The 18,246-nt window shown below is 35.8% G+C and overlaps 1 protein-coding gene across 6 annotated transcripts in view; it reads right to left on the reverse strand.

The window, feature by feature from the left end:
- Nucleotides 1-604: 604 nt before the first annotated feature.
- The window catches only part of ZNF410 (zinc finger protein 410), a 34,607-nt gene continuing 16,965 nt past the window's right edge, over nucleotides 605-18,246 (reverse strand). For 4 of the 6 annotated variants that reach the window (XM_051977619.1, XM_051977620.1, XM_051977621.1 and 1 more), the window contains 8 exons: nucleotides 17,683-17,874; nucleotides 13,629-13,788; nucleotides 12,636-12,817; nucleotides 6,258-6,347; nucleotides 5,283-5,408; nucleotides 4,625-4,783; nucleotides 2,034-2,172; nucleotides 605-1,401 (listed from right to left, as the gene is read on the reverse strand). In XM_051977619.1, coding sequence (XP_051833579.1) covers nucleotides 2,045-2,172; nucleotides 4,625-4,783; nucleotides 5,283-5,408; nucleotides 6,258-6,347; nucleotides 12,636-12,817; nucleotides 13,629-13,788; nucleotides 17,683-17,874 — 1,037 coding nt within the window. In that variant the 3' untranslated portion in view covers nucleotides 605-1,401; nucleotides 2,034-2,044. Of the gene's footprint in view, nucleotides 1,402-2,033; nucleotides 2,173-4,624; nucleotides 4,784-5,282; nucleotides 5,409-6,257; nucleotides 6,348-12,635; nucleotides 12,818-13,628; nucleotides 13,789-17,682; nucleotides 17,875-18,246 lie in introns of those variants that run through there. The other 2 variants (XM_051977622.1, XM_051977624.1) reach the window with 2 other exon arrangements.

The following is an 18,246-nucleotide window of genomic DNA, read 5'->3' on the forward strand; positions in this document are numbered from 1 at the left end:
TTTTTTTTTTTCCAACCTTATCCCCTCTGAGGGGCACTGAGGAGACTTAGTCATCTTCAGCTCCATGCAAGGAGGGGAGAATGATTTTTTTAGAAGCCATCTCTGAAGAAGTTGAGAAAAATCCCTGAATTGATAAGTGTTCACAATCATTCCAAGCCTCTTTCCCCAGATTTTCCAAGGGAAGCAGAATGATGCAGTAAAGAAACTGAAATTGGAGTCAATATGTATTAAATTCTGGCTCTGCTACTTACTACTTACGACCTGGGTAAGCTAAATCAACTCGTCTTGCATCTCTGGGTCCCCTTCCCAGCTATATAAAATGATTTGGACTAGATAAACCCTGATAGTCCTTTACCCAACTTTCCTTCTACAAGCTAATTCAGTGACTGTTGGATTATCTTGTCTAATTTGTTTTATAGATGAGAAAACTTAGTTGAAATCTTCACAAACAAGTCTCATTGCTCACAGAGTACAATTCTAATTGGTTGTATTGAGTTCTGAGGATAAATTAAATGTGCACTCTTCCAAAAGAGATTAGATTATGGCATTTATTCCCATGCTAAGGAAGATGAGTAATCATCCAAACAAGGAGGCAAAAAAGAGCTAAGCTGTTGGTTTGTTTATTTAAAGATAAAACAAATGAAGCTCATCATCTGATTTTTAAATTAAAAATCTTTAACATGCTACCATAAGTTTTAGAAACTAAGAAAACAATATGGGGCAAAGTGACCAAGTAGAGGTGGGTAGGAGAATGCCTAGGGCATCTCAGCCCTAGGGCCAAGGGGGATTCAAGTAAATTTTATATTTGCAGCCCAACAGGGGGAAAACTCCTGCTAAGTGACCAAAAGGAAGAAGGTCACTTAGAATTAATAACACCCCATCCCCCAAAGCAACAAGGCATCTTTTGAAATCTCAGCTTCCTGGAGAAGTTTTGTTGTCTCATAGGCAGAACTGTTGTTCATCCATGTGAAAAAGATAGCTGAGGCAGGATGAAAAAAAGAGTCTTCCTCCAATCAACTGTAACATTCCATGTTAGCTGATGCTTTTAAATCAAATTCACCTTCTGGAGAAGTCAGCCCCAAAATGCAATAGGAAGAGGAGAGACAGTTACCCAGTTCACATTCAGTGCTTTATTCCTCCTCTGCATCAGATGGGAAGTGTGAAGAGGCCTCAAAGCAATGCTCACTCCCACATTCATTCTGTGTGCAAGGGGAAGATGAATGAGGGCCAGAGTCATAGTCTGCATCACAGTTTCATTTTGGTTAGTTCTGTCAGATCATAAACTAAAAGCATTCTGTACCACAATGTGTGCACTTGGGATTCAAGCATACAGCCAGTTCTTCCAAGAATCAACACTCACTCTGATGTCCATTTTTCTGATATACCACCTTGGTTTACCAACTGTAGAAAAGAAAAAAAAAAAAAAAAAGAAAATGAACTAAAATCACCTCCCCATCCCTAAAGTCTTCTCTTACTTTGAATAGCAGTTTCCATTTAACTAGTCAGTATATGTAACCCAAATATACACTTCTGGATCGGCCTCCAACAGAATCTTAGACACTGAATAGATAACCAATTCTGGTTATTTTAAACTATGCCTCTATTCCTATCTTTCTCCTTGGAGGTCAATATAAATCAGTTCCTTCCTGGATGCTGTTATTTTCTCTTCTACTCAGTAGAAATAACATCTACAACATTATAGAGAGGATGCATGAAAGTGAGAGGATGAGAAAACTACAGAATTCAAAAAATGAAAAATAGCATTTCTGATTAACCAAACCTTCCACTTCAGAAAATGCGGCCATTTTGATGGATGGCCAGTTTTCTCAAAGCTAAACTGTTGTTTAGATAAAGATAATAAGAAATTATTCAGGGTGCCATCACTAGGGCTAAAGTAAGAAAATAAGGTTTGCTTCCTTTTTTATACTTAGTGTTATCTAAGCCAGAGTTTTAACTAATCTCCACATTTATCAAACAAGATAGATACTAAGAAGTTAGATAAATTGATACCACACACTTTTCAGCTATCTTACCTCGGGTAGATTTATTGTAATAAGGCAGAAACCTCATATGACTGTCTCCCAGTAGACATGGGCACCAGGTGATGTGACTGTGGCAGAACCACTTCTGGTGCTGAAGACAAGGAACGTGAAGCTCCTTCTGCAAGCACCTCTGTGAACAACAGAATGTATTACTAGAGAAAGAATGGAACCCACATATATAGCTGATCTACAAAAAGACCAAGTAAAATCAGTAAGAACACTTTCCTTTAAAAAAAAGAGGGGGGTGGAGAAAGAGGGCACAACTGAAAACCATACCCTTAAGTTCTGGAATTATATACAAAATAAAGACAGCAGGGCATAGTGCATAGAATGGTGGACTTGGAATAAGGAAGATCTGGATTCAAATCCTTCCTCTGATATTAGCTTGCCATGTGACCTGAACCTCTCTCTAGACTTTAGTTTCCTCTCCTACTGTAAAATGAGACTGCTAGAATAACATCTAGATCAATGATTACAAACTGAGTAGAAAGAGAAAATCTAGATGACAAATTGTTACATTTTTTCAATGCAAATTGATACAAAGTTGAAAATAAAACACTGTACAATAGTACAGTGGTGGAAAGCTGCCCAGATCAGCACTACTGTAACAAGAATTGATCTTTTCACCTAAAACATATGAGTGAAATTTTCACTTAAAAGATTAAAAAGGACACTAAGGGAGGTCTACCTTTCTGCTATATTTTCTTACCTTTTTCATGGCTGGTAAATTGATATCCACACACAATTTCCATGTTTTGTGCTTTAATTTTCCACCAGCCTTATTTATGGAAACCAAAAGCTTATTTTTCATCATGGAATAAAACATTCTGGCACAATATGTGCCCTAAGGATTTTCTAATAAAACTTGCCTAACTGCTGACATTTTCATAAAAAAGCAATTAAAATTTGTTCTACAAAGATTCTCTGTTAATGTTTTTGCAATTCACACCAACCTTTCACTCCTGACCTGTACCCATGCTCACCATCCATACCACATACTTTAATATAGCTCAATACCTTTTTAAATTTTTTTATTTTTTGCTAAGGCAATTGGGATTAAGTGACTTGCCCAGGGTCACACAGCTAGAAAGTGTTAAGTGTCAGAGGCCAGATTTGAACTCAGGTCCTCCTGACTTCAGGGCTGGTGGCTCTATCTACTGCACCACTAGCTGCCCCTACATATACTCTTTTAAGTGTTTTGACTAGGTCTTTTACTTTTTGTGAGCATGGTCAGGCACTTAATGCTTGTTGGCACTTGGATACATTTTTCAAGGAGCAGAGAAACACTGGTTTTTGACCCTAAATAAAATTTTTATTAAAAAAAAAACTATTTGATTAAAAAACAAAATGCTAACATCAAAGAGATGTTTTCTTAAGCAGAATGGCAAGAAATATCGCTTGGGAAATGCAAGAAAGCCACATTTAAGATTGTGTGATAAACCCTTAAAAGAAATGGAAAAAAAATTTTCTTTGGACCTGATATAACAGATCAAGGAATGACAGAAGAGACCCAAGGCAGAGCAATCTGTAAAATATGAAACAAGGGGAGGCAGGAACTTGGTAAATAAAGGGATTTATGTTCTGAGAAGGTGGAAAAGCAGCTACTTTATTAGAAGCACAATAATATTATAAGAAAAATACTTTGTAAGCTATCAAGTCTATGTAATTGGGAACTATTATTAATGATGTTATGACCTAAAACTACTTAGAAAATCACAAAAAGGAAATCACTGGCCACAAAACTGTACAGCTTCTATGCAAGGGGCTAAAGATAGGAATACTAGATAGCCTAAAATATCTGGGCATTTAGGATTTTGTGAAATTCACCTCAATTCCACAGGTCCCAAAACTGATCTACTTCCACCTTCATCCCAAGCTTATCAGACTGGCTTCCACAAAATAGCTCACATATTTTGAGCTATAAAGAATTTTAAAAGATATACAATGCCTACATTTTATGGGGCAGGAAAACAGATTCAGAGAGAGGTAATGACTTGCTTATATAATCATAGCTAAATGGCAGAACCAGGATTTGAAGCCAGGTCTTGACTCTAGATCCAGAGCTCTTATCACTGCATCATAATATGCTGGCACATTGAAGGGAAAGAGGTGTAATTTACATAGCACTTTGGTTTCAAAAGTACATTAATATCTGAAATTATTTTAATAGCAGAGAAATGAGAAATATGCTATTCTAGCCTACAGCATCTTTCTATGCCATCCTCTGAAGAACATCTGTATATACTAATATTAGTCTACTTAGCTGTTTCCTAGGTAAAATTCATTAAATGCCTAAATGAAAAGAACAGGTCCAGATGTCCAAAACATAGATTGTACTTATGACTTCCATGTATGGCACAGGAGAAGCAAAAGCAGACCTTACACCAGGCTCAATCTACATCTGCTGCCAAATCTTATATTCTAAATATGAGCAGAGTATATACTATTAAGTTGTTTCACAACAACCTTGGATACACAGAAGAGATTTGCAAGGAATGAATCTAGTTGAAATTCTTCATTTTGGACACCACTTCATTTAGCCCCTATCCCCTAAAAGACACAAAGAAAATGTATGGTCTTACCTTCCTCTACTCCCAGGATGGTGTTAGTATCTGGTAGGTGCAAGGACTCTACCCCAAGGTTGGGCTGTGAGTTTAAAGATACCAGGTTTTTAGTATGTACTGAAGCTTCCTCCAGCAAACTGCTACCCATTAGCGGCTCAGCTGAAGAGAGAGAGAACGCTGTAAGACAAGTGAGAACTGGATCAAGTCTCTCTAGGATATCTCCATTCCTCATTTCCTTGGCAAAGAAACAGCTTCTACTTTCATGTGGAAAGACAAGCTGATCAATCTCATGAATATCAATCCCCTTTTCATCCAGTCAGTGGAAACAAAGATGAAAAGCCTGGGCCAAGGATTACCATACAGAGATACATATCTACTTATAGTACGAATATAAAGAACAGGATGTGTTGCCTACTTATTCACTGATCAGAAGAAAAAAATCATGAAAAAGAATACCAAATTTAAAGAAGGACAGAAAGGAGGCCAATTCTAGAGTGAAATGAGAGCAGTGATAAAGATGCTTCCTCTAGTAAAAATCTCATGGATTCTAGTAACACTAACATATAAGAGACCACCGGGGGTAACCAAAAGAGAATCAGAAAACAAGATCAATTAATTAAGTGCCTTGGCTTTTTAACTGTTAATGACTTTGCACCTTCACACCCACTGACCTCACCTGTTTGCTCTCCCTCACGATTCCCTGTTGCTCCCATCCTTGAATGATGTTTCCTCACATGAACATTCCGGCTCCCACTCTGAGAGAAAGTTTTCCCACAAACTTGGCACTGATGGGGCTTCATGCCTGAAATAGGGACCAAGTAAGGCATGGGAGGCAGTCAAAGGAAATAACATTTTTTCCCTGGGTTGTACCTGACTAGTTATTTGGAGATCTTTTTTGAGGTGGGGGGTAAAAAAATCATCATTTTTGCTTGTATGCTGTAGAGTATTTTCCATACATTCTGAAAGATATCTTTAGCAGGAAAGACTAGATCATCTGCATGGAAGGAGCAAACTGATAAGGTTAAAGGGAACAAACTCCAGAACAAGAGATAGTTCATTGTTTTATGGTCAATGAATTGGTTTTAGACTTCTCTCCTGTGGGAGACAATTGAATGGCACTTCTAAAATCTTATACTTCCTGGAATATGGTCTGTAGACCCCTTTGTGAGAGGCACAAGATGTTATGATAATGGAGAGGCCAATACATCACACTGCTCTTTACCAGGAAGTAACACTGCTGTTGCTGTTGACCACATCAGTCTCTTTGCATTTATGTAACAATAAAGCATCCCTGTGTACATATGCTAGACAAATAAAAACATAAGCCTCAAGAAGGCAAGACTCATGCCTAACTGGATTTGTATAGCACCCCAATCAAATAAATGCCAACTAATGCTTTTCACTGAGCAATCTGAAACAAATGGTCAGGTCCAACAATTTCAGCCAAACTTCCTGGAGATAACTCACATTTCATCTTAGTTGACAATCAAATTCAAGACTTATTAAGAAGCCTTTATTATGGCATCACCAAAGACTTACATTTACAATAGTTGTTTTTCTGACAAATTTCCCTCTTAACCTTCCATCTTTTGATTTTCTACCTGTTCTTAAGCTTCTATATTGCTATATACAATACAAAAGGCAATCTTACCTGAGTGAACCAAGAGATGCTTCCGAAGACTGGAGTACTCAGCAAAAGAACGGCCACAACCTTCAGCCTCACAGAGGAATGGCTTCTCACCTAGAGAAAGGAAAAGAGAAGATTCAAGCATAGAAAAACCACATCATATATATCCTCATACACATGGAACACACATACACCCACACACCCATTTATTTATACACATTTCTTTTCCCATCCATTCAGTATTGCCAGATGACTTATTTCAATTTAGTCCTCAAAGCTTTTCAGTTTTCAGTATTTTCTAATAAGGAGTTCATTATTACATTAAAGTGACTTTTCCAAACTTTTCTCATTCTTTTCAGGCCCTCCATCTTCCATCTTACCCCTAGAAATCTAAGAAATTACATCATCTCCTAGCAGATCCCTTTATCCATCTTCCTTACATAATTCAAAAATATATTTTTAGATGTCTCAATTGCTTTCCTCCTATCTGAAAGGAGTCCTCTCCTATTCCTTTAAAGCTGAAACTAAGCTTCCCCCCTCCCTCATGTTCCCTCTCCCCCTCCCCCCTTCAGCAGTCTAGTGAAACCTATGAAATCCTTCTTAGATTATTTTAAATACATAAAATAAAATATATCAGACTAAAAAAGAAACCAACTTATAAAATATTAAATAAGTTTTTAAAAAGAAATCAATTATATTGAAATGGTTACTGAAATTTTTTTTTTGTTTTTAAATCCCAGGTTAAGAACTCCTTAAAGCCAATACTTCTACCTATGTTCCTCCCCTTTATTCGTTGCATCTATGAATCTCCTCTACTTTCCCAGGTTATTCCCAATATCTTCAAAGATTCCCCTTTCCTGCTTTAAAATAACATTTTTAAAAATTATGTTGGTTATGCTACTCCCTTCAAGCTATCATTGTTTCTTTTCACAGGCAAACAATTCTTAACATATCAGCTATGTCTACTTGTCCCCTTAGAGCAGAGATTTAATTTGTCTTTGCATTCTAACCTATAAATGATGCTTAATAACTGCTTGAAAATGGATTTATTAGTTCACATACAAACTCTCAACCAGTTCATCGTAACCCTTTAAAGGCCAGATCTTTTACTGCCCCTACCACTTTAAGGTGCTTTCTCAAAGGTCACCAATGACTTAATAGTTGTCAAACCAATTAACTTTCTCCAGATTCATACTCTTTGAATTTTCTGCATTGCTTTAAACACTTATTGACCTTAAACCTCCTTTAAATTTCCTTTTTCCTTGACTTGTTTCTACATTGGTTTGGTTCTATTCTTAACAATGATCATTCATTTTATGACTCTTAATAGTTCTTCTATCCATCTGTTAGCTATTGTTAACTAGGGTTTTGTTGTTAGTCTTTATTCTCTTTCTATACTCTAAATGAGAGGGCCTAGGATACTGTGGATACTCTTAAAAGTTTAATGATCATCATCATCATCATCACCATCAAAGCTGATAATGAATTTCCTGAAAATGAGGTTTAAGTTGATAATGAGTTCCCTGAAAATGAGCTTTTCTAAAGATATAATGGAGTCCAATTCATGGAGGAGAAAATGATTAGCTTTTAAAGTCCTATAGACACTACCCTAACCTACCTTTTCTGCCTCTTGGGACCTTACTCTTTTCTCCTATGCTTTCTGATACAGCTGGCCATATCCAGTCGTTCTGATCTATATCTTGCCACTGGACCCAGATGGCTCTAGAGAAAAAAATGAGGCTGGTGACTCTGTACAGCACTCCCTCACTTCAATCCAATTCATTGCATGTGCTGGCATCACCTCCCTGATGTCATGGTCTTCTTTGGGAGATTTTGTCCTCAGCCTTATTTTCTTTCTATATTTTCATTTTTATAATGTTCACTATGGTATTCATTTCTTGGCTTCTATATTTAGGGAAAAAAAGTAATATTATAGTACAGTGGAAAGAGTGCTAGAAAATCACCAGCTCTGTGAGCAAAACCAGGAGAACATTGCACATTGTAAAAGCAAGATTATGTGATGATAAACTGTAATGGACTTAGTTCTTTTTAGCAATGCAGTGATCCAAGATAATTTCAATAGATTTAGGATGGAAAATACTGAAGAGAGAACTATGGAGATTGGATGTGAATTAAAGCATTTTTTTGTTGTGGTTTGTTTGCTTTTTCTTATGATTTTTCCCTTTTGTTCTGATTTTTCTTTCACAACATGACTAATATAAAAATGTTTAAAATGATTGTATATGTATAATCTATATCAGAGTGTATGATGTCTTGGGGGGAGATAAAAGAAAAAATATTTGGAACTAAAAACCTTACAAAAATGAATGTTGAAAACTATATATGTAATTGGAAAAATAAAATACTATTGAAATTTAAAAAAAAAATGTCACCAGCTCTATCCCTAAATATCTCCATCAGGTAACAGCTTTGAATGCCAGCTCTTCATGTGTTAATAAAGCAACTGGATGACTTTGAATCCCATTTCTAACACATAATTATCTGACACTGTTCAAGTCACTTAAATTCATTGAATTTTAGTATTCAGGGTCTACAAAATGAAGCTAAAAATACCTAACTTAGAAGGGGATGTAAAGATGAAATTTGCTTACATTGTTGTTCAGTCACTCTACTATATTCATGTATTCGATCCATAGAGTTTTTTGGAAAAGATATTGAAGCAGTTTGCTATTTCCTTCTCCAGTAAGTCCCATTTTACAGAGGAGGAACTAAGGCAAGTAGGGATTAAGTGACTTGCCCAGGGTCATACAACTATTAACTGTCTGAGGCTCATCTATGCAGAATATATTTCCTACCTCACCTCATCCATTTTAACACAATACCTTAATTGGATGTTGAGGGGAAGGGGGGGGAGGGGGAAGAGAGGGAAGAGGGAAGAATGATCTGTGCTAAGCTTCTCAAAACTTTATCTAGATTGGCCCTTCAATAAGATATTTAAGTATGCCATCATGTCCAACCTTAAAACTTTTTTAATTTGGTGATAAGATGTGCCATCCTACTAACACTGCCTTAGAGAATCCAAAGCACTTCCATGCCATAGATAAAGCATCAGATTTTTAGGGAGAAACATCTTGTTGGCCTCTAAAATTTTATGATTCAAATCTATAGTGGACACTCCTGATGTGAGGAAATTTAGAAATGAGAACAGGGAAATGGATGGTGGAAAGTATTTAGTGAAAATTTAAAAACATAGAGACATAAGCAATATTGCCATGAGGAAATACAATAGATCATCTGGACAAAAACAAAAACAGGTGAGGCATTTGGGGAAAGTCACTAACATAGCATGCAAGCATGATTTAATAGTAACAGGAAACTTCAATTATTTGGAGATCTGTTGTAGCTCTTACCACCAACAAAACAAATTCTTATTTTGCTTTACCTATAATTCCATTTTTCAAAGGGTGAAGGAAGAAAAGAGAATTGCTATTATGAATTGATTCCAAACATTGGTGAAATCACAGATTCAAACCAAACCAAACAAAACCAAAAAAAATGTATGAGGGGCTGGGTTAGGCCCAGAGGATGCAAAGATTAAAAATGCTTAGCTCCATCCTTATAAAGAAGTAAGGGGGAAGAAAGCAGACAGGTAAACAAATAGCTACAATATCACATTTGACATTGTAAATGCTGAGGTAAAAATAAAATGTCTGTGATAAGGTATTTTTGGCCATTAAAATTAAATTTAAAAAATTTTTAAAAACCTCTCACTTTCTGCCAAAATGATCTGAATGGCTGATGGACTGCTCAGTTTCTCATCTATTTCACCAAAATCATCAAGTTCTTAGTGGATTAAATAATAATTTTTTTTTGAAGTCCAATTACAATAACTAAGTTATTCTACCCCAAAATTACCTAAGAAATCAGTCACAAGCATGGAAGCAATAGGAAAAATAGATTTTGTCAGCAAGATGAATGTCAATGTGACTAAAAATAGGACACACAGAGTCTACAAAGCTGTGTCTAGAGGCAGCAAGAAAGGAGGACTTCCTTGAAACCTGAAAAAGTCCCAGGATAAGAAATTAGAAAGATCCAGGAAGTTGCCTGGTATCCAGCATTGTGCTAACAGAGTTCTACAGTACTGATTGTGACAGTTCAGCTTGAGGGGTTCTGAGATCTCAAATGTTCAGTTCTGAAATACCAGAAAGAGATCTAAAGAGACAACATTCTAAAAAGTTCCATGGCCCCAGGAGATGAAGATTAGTATAAGAAATGAGTGCACTCAGAGATGACCACTACATGCCAAGTTTAACAGGAGACAAAACATGACATAAAACCTCAATACAGGAACTAAAGCTGAAGAATTAGTACATCAAAGGAAACACTACTTAGTATCAAAAATTATTATAAATCTAACTCCATAACAACTGTAAGCAGAGATTGGGGAAAAAAAATGGATTTTTCCAGTGACATCAATTCCTACCAAAAATGTGTATCAAGAAATAAAAACCATAATTTAAAAAAGAAAGAAAACATAAGTAAAAACTGCCCAGATATGTTTGAACTAGAGGGCAAAGTAAAGATGGAAAGAAGAGTAAAGAAAGAAAAAAAGCCCCCAAACAAAACCCAGAGTTACCGCTTCAAAGAAAAAATACCGCAAGCATCCAGAAAGAAGCAGTCCAAGTTCCAAGGGATTACAGTCAGCATCATATAAGAACTGGAAGGCGCTACTAAAAATGAGAAGAGATTTATAATACAATATTCTAATAGGCAAAAGAGATAAACTAACAATTAAAAATAACTGACCCTTTAAGAATTGAATGTAATCCTGAGGGTGGGGAATGGGATGTGGGAAATTAAAAATAGAATTTTATAGAGGATTTTCAAGGATTTCTAATCTAAGCAGAAGAATTCAGGAAGAACCTACGAAGACAAACTAATTTTGCCAAATGAAAGGCGCTATATGATGATGTAATACTTACATTCTAACAATAAGAATAAGTGTTTCTTCAGAAGTTTAATGTCTTCAAAGGTATTTAAATGTTTAAAAAAGTGAGCTTCTGGGGATGGACTAATTCTATTTAAGTGTTTATGAGGGGAAAAGGGAAGATGGAAGGAGTAATATACTAAGAAATGAGGTGGGGAGGTGGGGAAAAGGAAGGAGAAATAAGTATACCACTTGGCATATATCTATCATGTTATTATAATTTAATTTTCAATGTATATGTAAATCAAAAGTTGACAGAATTCTTCAAATACACGAATATCTCATTTCTCTGTTAACTCACTTCTCCCATTCCAAACACCCAGAATAATACTCTACATAGCTTTCTTACCTTATGGACCAGGACTTATAACTTCCAATACCTAGCATAATGTTATAAATACTGTAGTCACTCAATAACTGAATTTGTTAAGGAATACTAATAATTAGATGCCAAAATTTACTATGTTTGTAGAGAACATAACTCTAAATATTTTGCTTTAGGGAACTTATTTTCAGGATAGTGATTTTGAACTGCCTTCAGAAACTATCAATTATCTTTTCTGAATTGCCATGCTGGACCAATAAAGAAGCAAAGGAAGTTGGTAGGTCAAATGTAATGGTAACAGTAACCACAATTCCATTTTTTAAATGCTCCCTAATTTTTCTCTTGCTAGTTTAATAGATACAACAGTGCTCTTTACAGAAGAGACAAAAACGAAAGCAAGCTCTAAGGGTAGAGCAGCAATCTCATTAAGATGACCCTGGCACCTACAGTAAAGGCACAGTGAGAAGATGGTATGAGGGGGCCAGATGGCTCAGAGATATTGCCCTTTAAGCAAATGGTAGGTCAATCTTTGACCTAATTCTGGCTATCCTATACTTGATACTATCACTTCTCTTCTCCAGGCCTTCCTTTCCATGCTTATATGTAACTTCTCTCCTTCTGCCCTCAAAGATGTGATGAGGAGTCCATTAAAGTCCTCAAGCAGCTAATGTAGACATTTGATTTGCATGATCATTCACACATGGTGATGGTGGTTTGCCTCCTCAGTGGGTGAGGGAGGAAAGGGAGAAGAAAGAGAGCCTAGAATTGAAAATAAAACTGAAGAACTGGGGGGGGGGAGGGGGGAGGGAGAAGAAAAGGGGAGAAGTACTCCCTAAGGACAAAGCCTGCATCTTCTATTTCTCCACATTCAAGGCAAGCTTTCTCAACAAATTCTGTTGCTTGATTCACATAGTGCCTATTAGTTTTTCCAAGCAGCTTCCAGTACTTCATGATAACATCACTTTACATCCACCACATGGCCTTGCATATAAAAAATGTTCAATAAGCATTTGCTGAACTGTCACTTGAATACATTCCACTGCCTGAATGGAAGAGGCTCCATAGATGTCAATGGCCTCATTCTCAGGAGGAGCTGACCTGTGGGCCACTAAGAGACAGGTGCACACACCTGTGTGGATTCGAAGGTGGTTCTTCAGATTTCCAGCTGTGGTAAACTGCTTGCCACATCCCAGCTCAGGACATACAAAGGGCTTCTCCCCATTGTGAGTTCTCATGTGCACTTTCAGTCTCTGAAGCACATAAAAGCTTTTCCCACAGCCTTCAGCAGGGCAAATAAAAGAACGGTCATTCCTGCAAAAAAATAATCAGACAAACAATAACCACCCCTAGAAGTTTTTCTTTTGAAGAAGTCCCACTGGAAGTTCTCCAGCACTTCAGTACTTGATCTATACCATTATTCATCTGGGGTGGATGTCTTATATTACTTTAATGTATATACATCCATAGTCTACTGTGTAAGCTCCCCGACAATGAAAGCCATCCTTCAGCTCTTTTCGTACCAGTATGGCTCTCTTTTTGGCAGAGAAGACTCTAAAGCCAATGAGTGCTCAATAACTGATTGCCAAACCAATTAGTCTTCCCCTTCTTAAAATGGAGCGAAAGTTATTTAGGTTTTTTCTCTCATTTTTTCCCCTTTTTATCTGATTTTTCTTGTGCAATATAAAATGGAAATATCTTTAAAAGAAAAAAAATTAAGACGGAGCAAAAGAATTGAACTGTTTGGTGTTCTATTTTAGTTCAACCCACACAGATAAGAACTAGAAAAAAAGACCAAGACTTCCATTTCTATTTAGAAAGAAATAAATGCATTCATCTGCTAGAATCAGGAAATGGAAATTCTATTTTCTGACATTTATTGAATAACAGTTCTCTTTGCTTTTCCTAGTCTGTCATAATAAAAAGCTCTCAGTTCTATGACCAAGACTTCTAAGACTATACATAAAGAGGAGAAAATCCCTTCCACTGAGAAGCAAAAGAAATTTGGCATCAAGAAAGAGCTAGTTTCCATGCTTTCTTTTAACTTGCATATCATGCAGACCATGTCCACTCAAAATCTCCCATCCTTGCCTGGCCTCAGGTCTATTATCTCAAATTTGCCTACCTATGCGTTTTCAGGTGATATTTGAAATGTGCCGGCCACACAAATGTCCGATCACAGCCCTCAACTGTGCACTGGAGCCTCTTCTCTTCTTGAGGAAGATGAGGGAGGGCCCCAGAGTCTTTAGACTGCCCATCACTGGGAACAAGGTGAACGTTTTCCCCTACAACAGAGAAATGATAACACAACCAGAAAAGAGTAAATAAAAGGACTTCTCTTTAGATGTTTTAATTCCCAATTATCTTTCAAATACTACCTTACTCTATATACATTATATAATTACCTAAGAAACCCCTCAAATCATCTCTCTCTCTTTTTCCCTACAAATCCACACAGCATCTGAAATGAGTACCATTCTGCCAATTCTTTTCCAGGACTGCTATAAAGTAGTGGTACAAAATAGACTACTATACAGTTAGCTTTCTTTTCCATGCTCAATAACCATGCCAGTACAAGACATAAAACTAATTAGGTATAATTTGACCATGTTAAAATACTCCAAATAAAATCATGTATTGAAAACATAAAAAGAGAAATAACAAATGACATCTCTAAAAGTAAAAGTCTCTATAGAAACCTGAAAAGACTCAATGGCAATTAAAATGTGTGAAAAAGTTTAAGAAAGGAAGGTACTGAAGTTTGCTTTTTACTGATAACAGTCAATGATCTTTGATAGCAAAAGCCAAGAATAAGAAGCAATAATGATCCCAATGTAATCTACACTGGATAAATAACCCCTGAAAAACTATGTTCAGTTTTAGGTGCCCAATTTTAAAAGGAACACATACAGAAAAAGGTAACCAGGGGAGTGATAGCTATAAAAATTAAATGAACAGCTGAGGTACGAGGAGAACATTACCTTAAAAAAAAAATAGACTAAAGAGGGGATCAAGGACTAAAAGAAGATATAGGGAGGTGAATTTCAGTTTAACATAAGCGAAAGTTAATCCTAGCTAGTGGCAGTACAAAGGGGAAACAGAAAGAACTGATTTTCTTTCTTTATGGTGTTCTATTGGGTTTTTACCCCCCTCTAAATTTTGAATTCCAAATTCCCTCCCTCCCTTTCCTCCCCTAGGCATAGAGGACAAGCACTACGATATGAATTATATATGTGAAATAAAACAAAACTAATTTCCATATTAACTATGTCACTCTCTCTCACCTACACACCCACACAAAGTGAGAAAATTATATTTCAATTTCTACTCAGCATTTATCAGTTCTCTCTCTGAGAGTGGAAAGCATTCTTCAGAACTGTCTCAGATCACTGTATTGATCAGAGCAACCAAGTCTTTCATACTTGAATCATCATTACAATATTACTATGTACAATGATCTTTGCATCAGTTTTCCAGAAACCATCATCCTCATCTTTATAGCACAGGAGCATTCCATCACAATCATATTCCATAAGTAGTTCATCCCTGAAGCCTTTATCAGAGAAACTTGTGAAATTTTTTGATATTACTTTATTTATAGTACTTTTTAACAAAATGTAGTTTATCTGATATCTCTTTTAATTACATCTAATTTTGGCTTTTTAAAAATTTTAAGTGAAATTTAATAAATTATGCTCTAATCCCTTATTTTAAGAGTGTCGTGTGTGTGTGTGTGTGTGTGTGTGTGTGTGTGTGTCTCTGTCTGTCTGTCTGTATCAAGTGTTTCTTGTAGATAATGTTGTTGGATTTTGGTTTTCATACAAATTGATACAAGCCTCTGTTTCAGCGGTGAATTCATCTCATTCAGTTATGGGACTGTGCATTTCCTTCTATCCTATTTTCTCCTTCTTCTCTTTTATCCTGTCTCAAGTGTTTTGCTTCTGACCACTTCCTCCCTTAATCTACCCTTCTTTTCTTAATCACTTCCCCCATTTTCATATAGTCATTCCCAACTACTTCTGTAGATTTCTGTGTGTGTGTGTGTGTGTGTGTGTGTGTTATCTGCTCTTTGAACTAATTTTGATAAGAATAAAATTCAAGCATTGCTCAGTCTGCATTTTCCTCCCATTAAATTCTTCCTTCCTTCCTTCTGTACCTTTTATGAAAGATAATTTTCGCCATTCTTTCCTCCTCTCCTTTCTCCCAGTACATTCCTTATCCTTTAATTTTTTGGTATGTGAAATAATCTCAAAATAATCAACTCACACTTCTTTCTATTGACATATATTCTGACCGTGCTAAATAATGACAAAATTTTTAGAGTTACATATTATCATCTTCCCAAATAGGAATGTAAACAATTTAACTTTATGTACTTATGTATTTCTCTTTCATGCTTACATTTTTATGCTTATCTTGGGTCTTGTGTTTAATGTCAAATTCTCTATTCAGCTCTGGTCTTTTCATCAGGAATGCTAGAAAATCCTCTATTTCATTAAATATCAATTTTTTTCCCCTGAAGGATTATACTCAGCTTTGCCAGGTAGGTGATTTTCAGATATAACCCTAACTTCTTTGCCTTCCAGAATAGACTATTACAAGTCCTCACTCCTATTTAAAGCATGGAAACTGCTGAATCTTGTGTGATCCTAACTGTGGCTTACTAATATTTGAACTATTGTTTTCAGGCTGCTTGCATATTTTCTCCTTGACTGGGAGCTCTGGAATTTGGCTATAATATTTCTAGGAGTTATCTTTTTGGAATCTCAAGAGGTAAGTGGTGAAATCTTTCCATTTCTATTTTACCCTCTGCTTCTAGGATGTCAGAGCAGTTTTTCCTGGATATTTTCTTGAAATATGTCTAGGTTTTCTTTTTTAATAGCTTTCAAGTAATCCAATAATTCTTAAATTATTTCTCCTCACATGCAAAGAACACTGTGCACAGTAAGAGCAATATTGTAAAGATGATCAACTGAGAGAAACTTATCTAGCCTGCAATATTAATGCAAGACAATTCCAAAGAACCCATAAAGAAAAATGTCATCCACTGCCAGAGAGAGAACTTATAAATCCACAAATGATGGGCACCCACTCAATTTCCAGATCCTTGCCATTACAAAAAGGGCTGCTACAAACACTTTTGTACATGTAAGGTCCTTTCCCGTCTTTTATGATCTCTTTGGAATACAGATCCAGTAGAGACACTGATAGATCAAAAGTTATGTAGTTTTATAGCCCTGTGAGCACAATAACTTAAATTTTTTTTTAATAATTTTTATGTGTAACTGGAAAATATTTAACAAAAGAAATAAAATGAAATTTTAAAAATCACCTCTCCTCAATTTATTTTCCAGGTCAGTTGTTTTTCTAATAAGATGTTTTGCATTTTCTTCTACCCTCCCCGTCCCATTCTTTAGATTTTGCATTATTGTTTCTTGATATCTCATGGAGTCATTAGGTTACAATTGCCCATATCTAAATTTTTAAGGAATTATTTTCTTAACTTATATCTCAAATAAGTACATATTTTTATATTTCTTTTTCCACTTGGTCAATTCTGCTTCTATGAGAAATACTACAAATATGATTCTCATTTTGGGTAGAAGGTTGGATTGGATATTTCCAGAGTCTTATTTAACACAAAATAGTTGTGGAAACAGATTATCTGCTACATTCATGTCTCATTCTACTAAATTCCTTATATTTTATTTCTCACCTATCCTCAAAAGGTTGCAATGCTTTCATCATTTCCCATTCTGGAAGAGTATACAGTCTGAATTTGATAGCCAACAACTATTATTCTCCCTTTAGCCCACATTCTGAATTCACAAATACTACTCTACCAAAATACTTCAGTACATAACCCAATTTTCTACAACTAATAACAATGTAGAATATGAGAACAGAGCCTTTAGGCATTTAATTCTGCAGCTGCAATGAAAACACTAAGATTATATATATAAAAAAGTAAAACATTTATATGTGGCATTTCTTCTTCACAGAGATATTTATATTTACCAAGTCATCCCATTAACAACTATCTTAATAAGAGACTGAACCCACAAATAGTTCTTATACATAGTATCTAACAAGAAGAACTACTTAATTGGTAAGATACTCTATTAAGTTAGAGTAAGGTTTAACTAAGTTAATTGGAGCAGTAAACAAAAAATTCTCACCATTGCTACTGGCTTTGGCACTCTTTGCCAACTGTGCCCGAGTAGCAGCAATCAGACTATCATGAGCCAACTCCTGAACCCGAATGAACCATGGCATACTGCTGTCAGCACTGTCACTAGAGAGAAAATCATTCCCAGAATCCTCTGCTTCATCCTGGACAAATACTAAGTGCTCAGCTGAAGAGCCCAGGCCTGAAAAAGACAAAAGTATTAGAAGCAATGTGGGGTCAAATAGAAACTTATCTTCTTTATATCAAGGCAAATTTCTCTTGTTTAGGTAATAAAGATATTGTGTCTTTAAAAAAGCTTGAGTGCTTCAAATGAAATTTCTAACAAAGGACATAGAGATGATGAGGGAGACTGCAGAATTTTTCTGTAGATTTAGGGTGAATTATGAGTTTTGCCTAGAAATGGGCAGACAGGCTAAAATACTCTTGAAATCTCTACTGTTATTATTTTAAAAGTTATTAACCGTTTTACCAAATTCACACAAAAATTAGTGTTGAGTCTAAGATTAAAACCTAACTCAATGGCCATAAATTAATTATAATTTCTTAGATACAA

This window comes from Antechinus flavipes, chromosome 2 (genome assembly GCF_016432865.1).
Source record: "Antechinus flavipes isolate AdamAnt ecotype Samford, QLD, Australia chromosome 2, AdamAnt_v2, whole genome shotgun sequence".
In the NCBI taxonomy this organism is placed as follows: domain Eukaryota; kingdom Metazoa; phylum Chordata; class Mammalia; order Dasyuromorphia; family Dasyuridae; genus Antechinus; species Antechinus flavipes.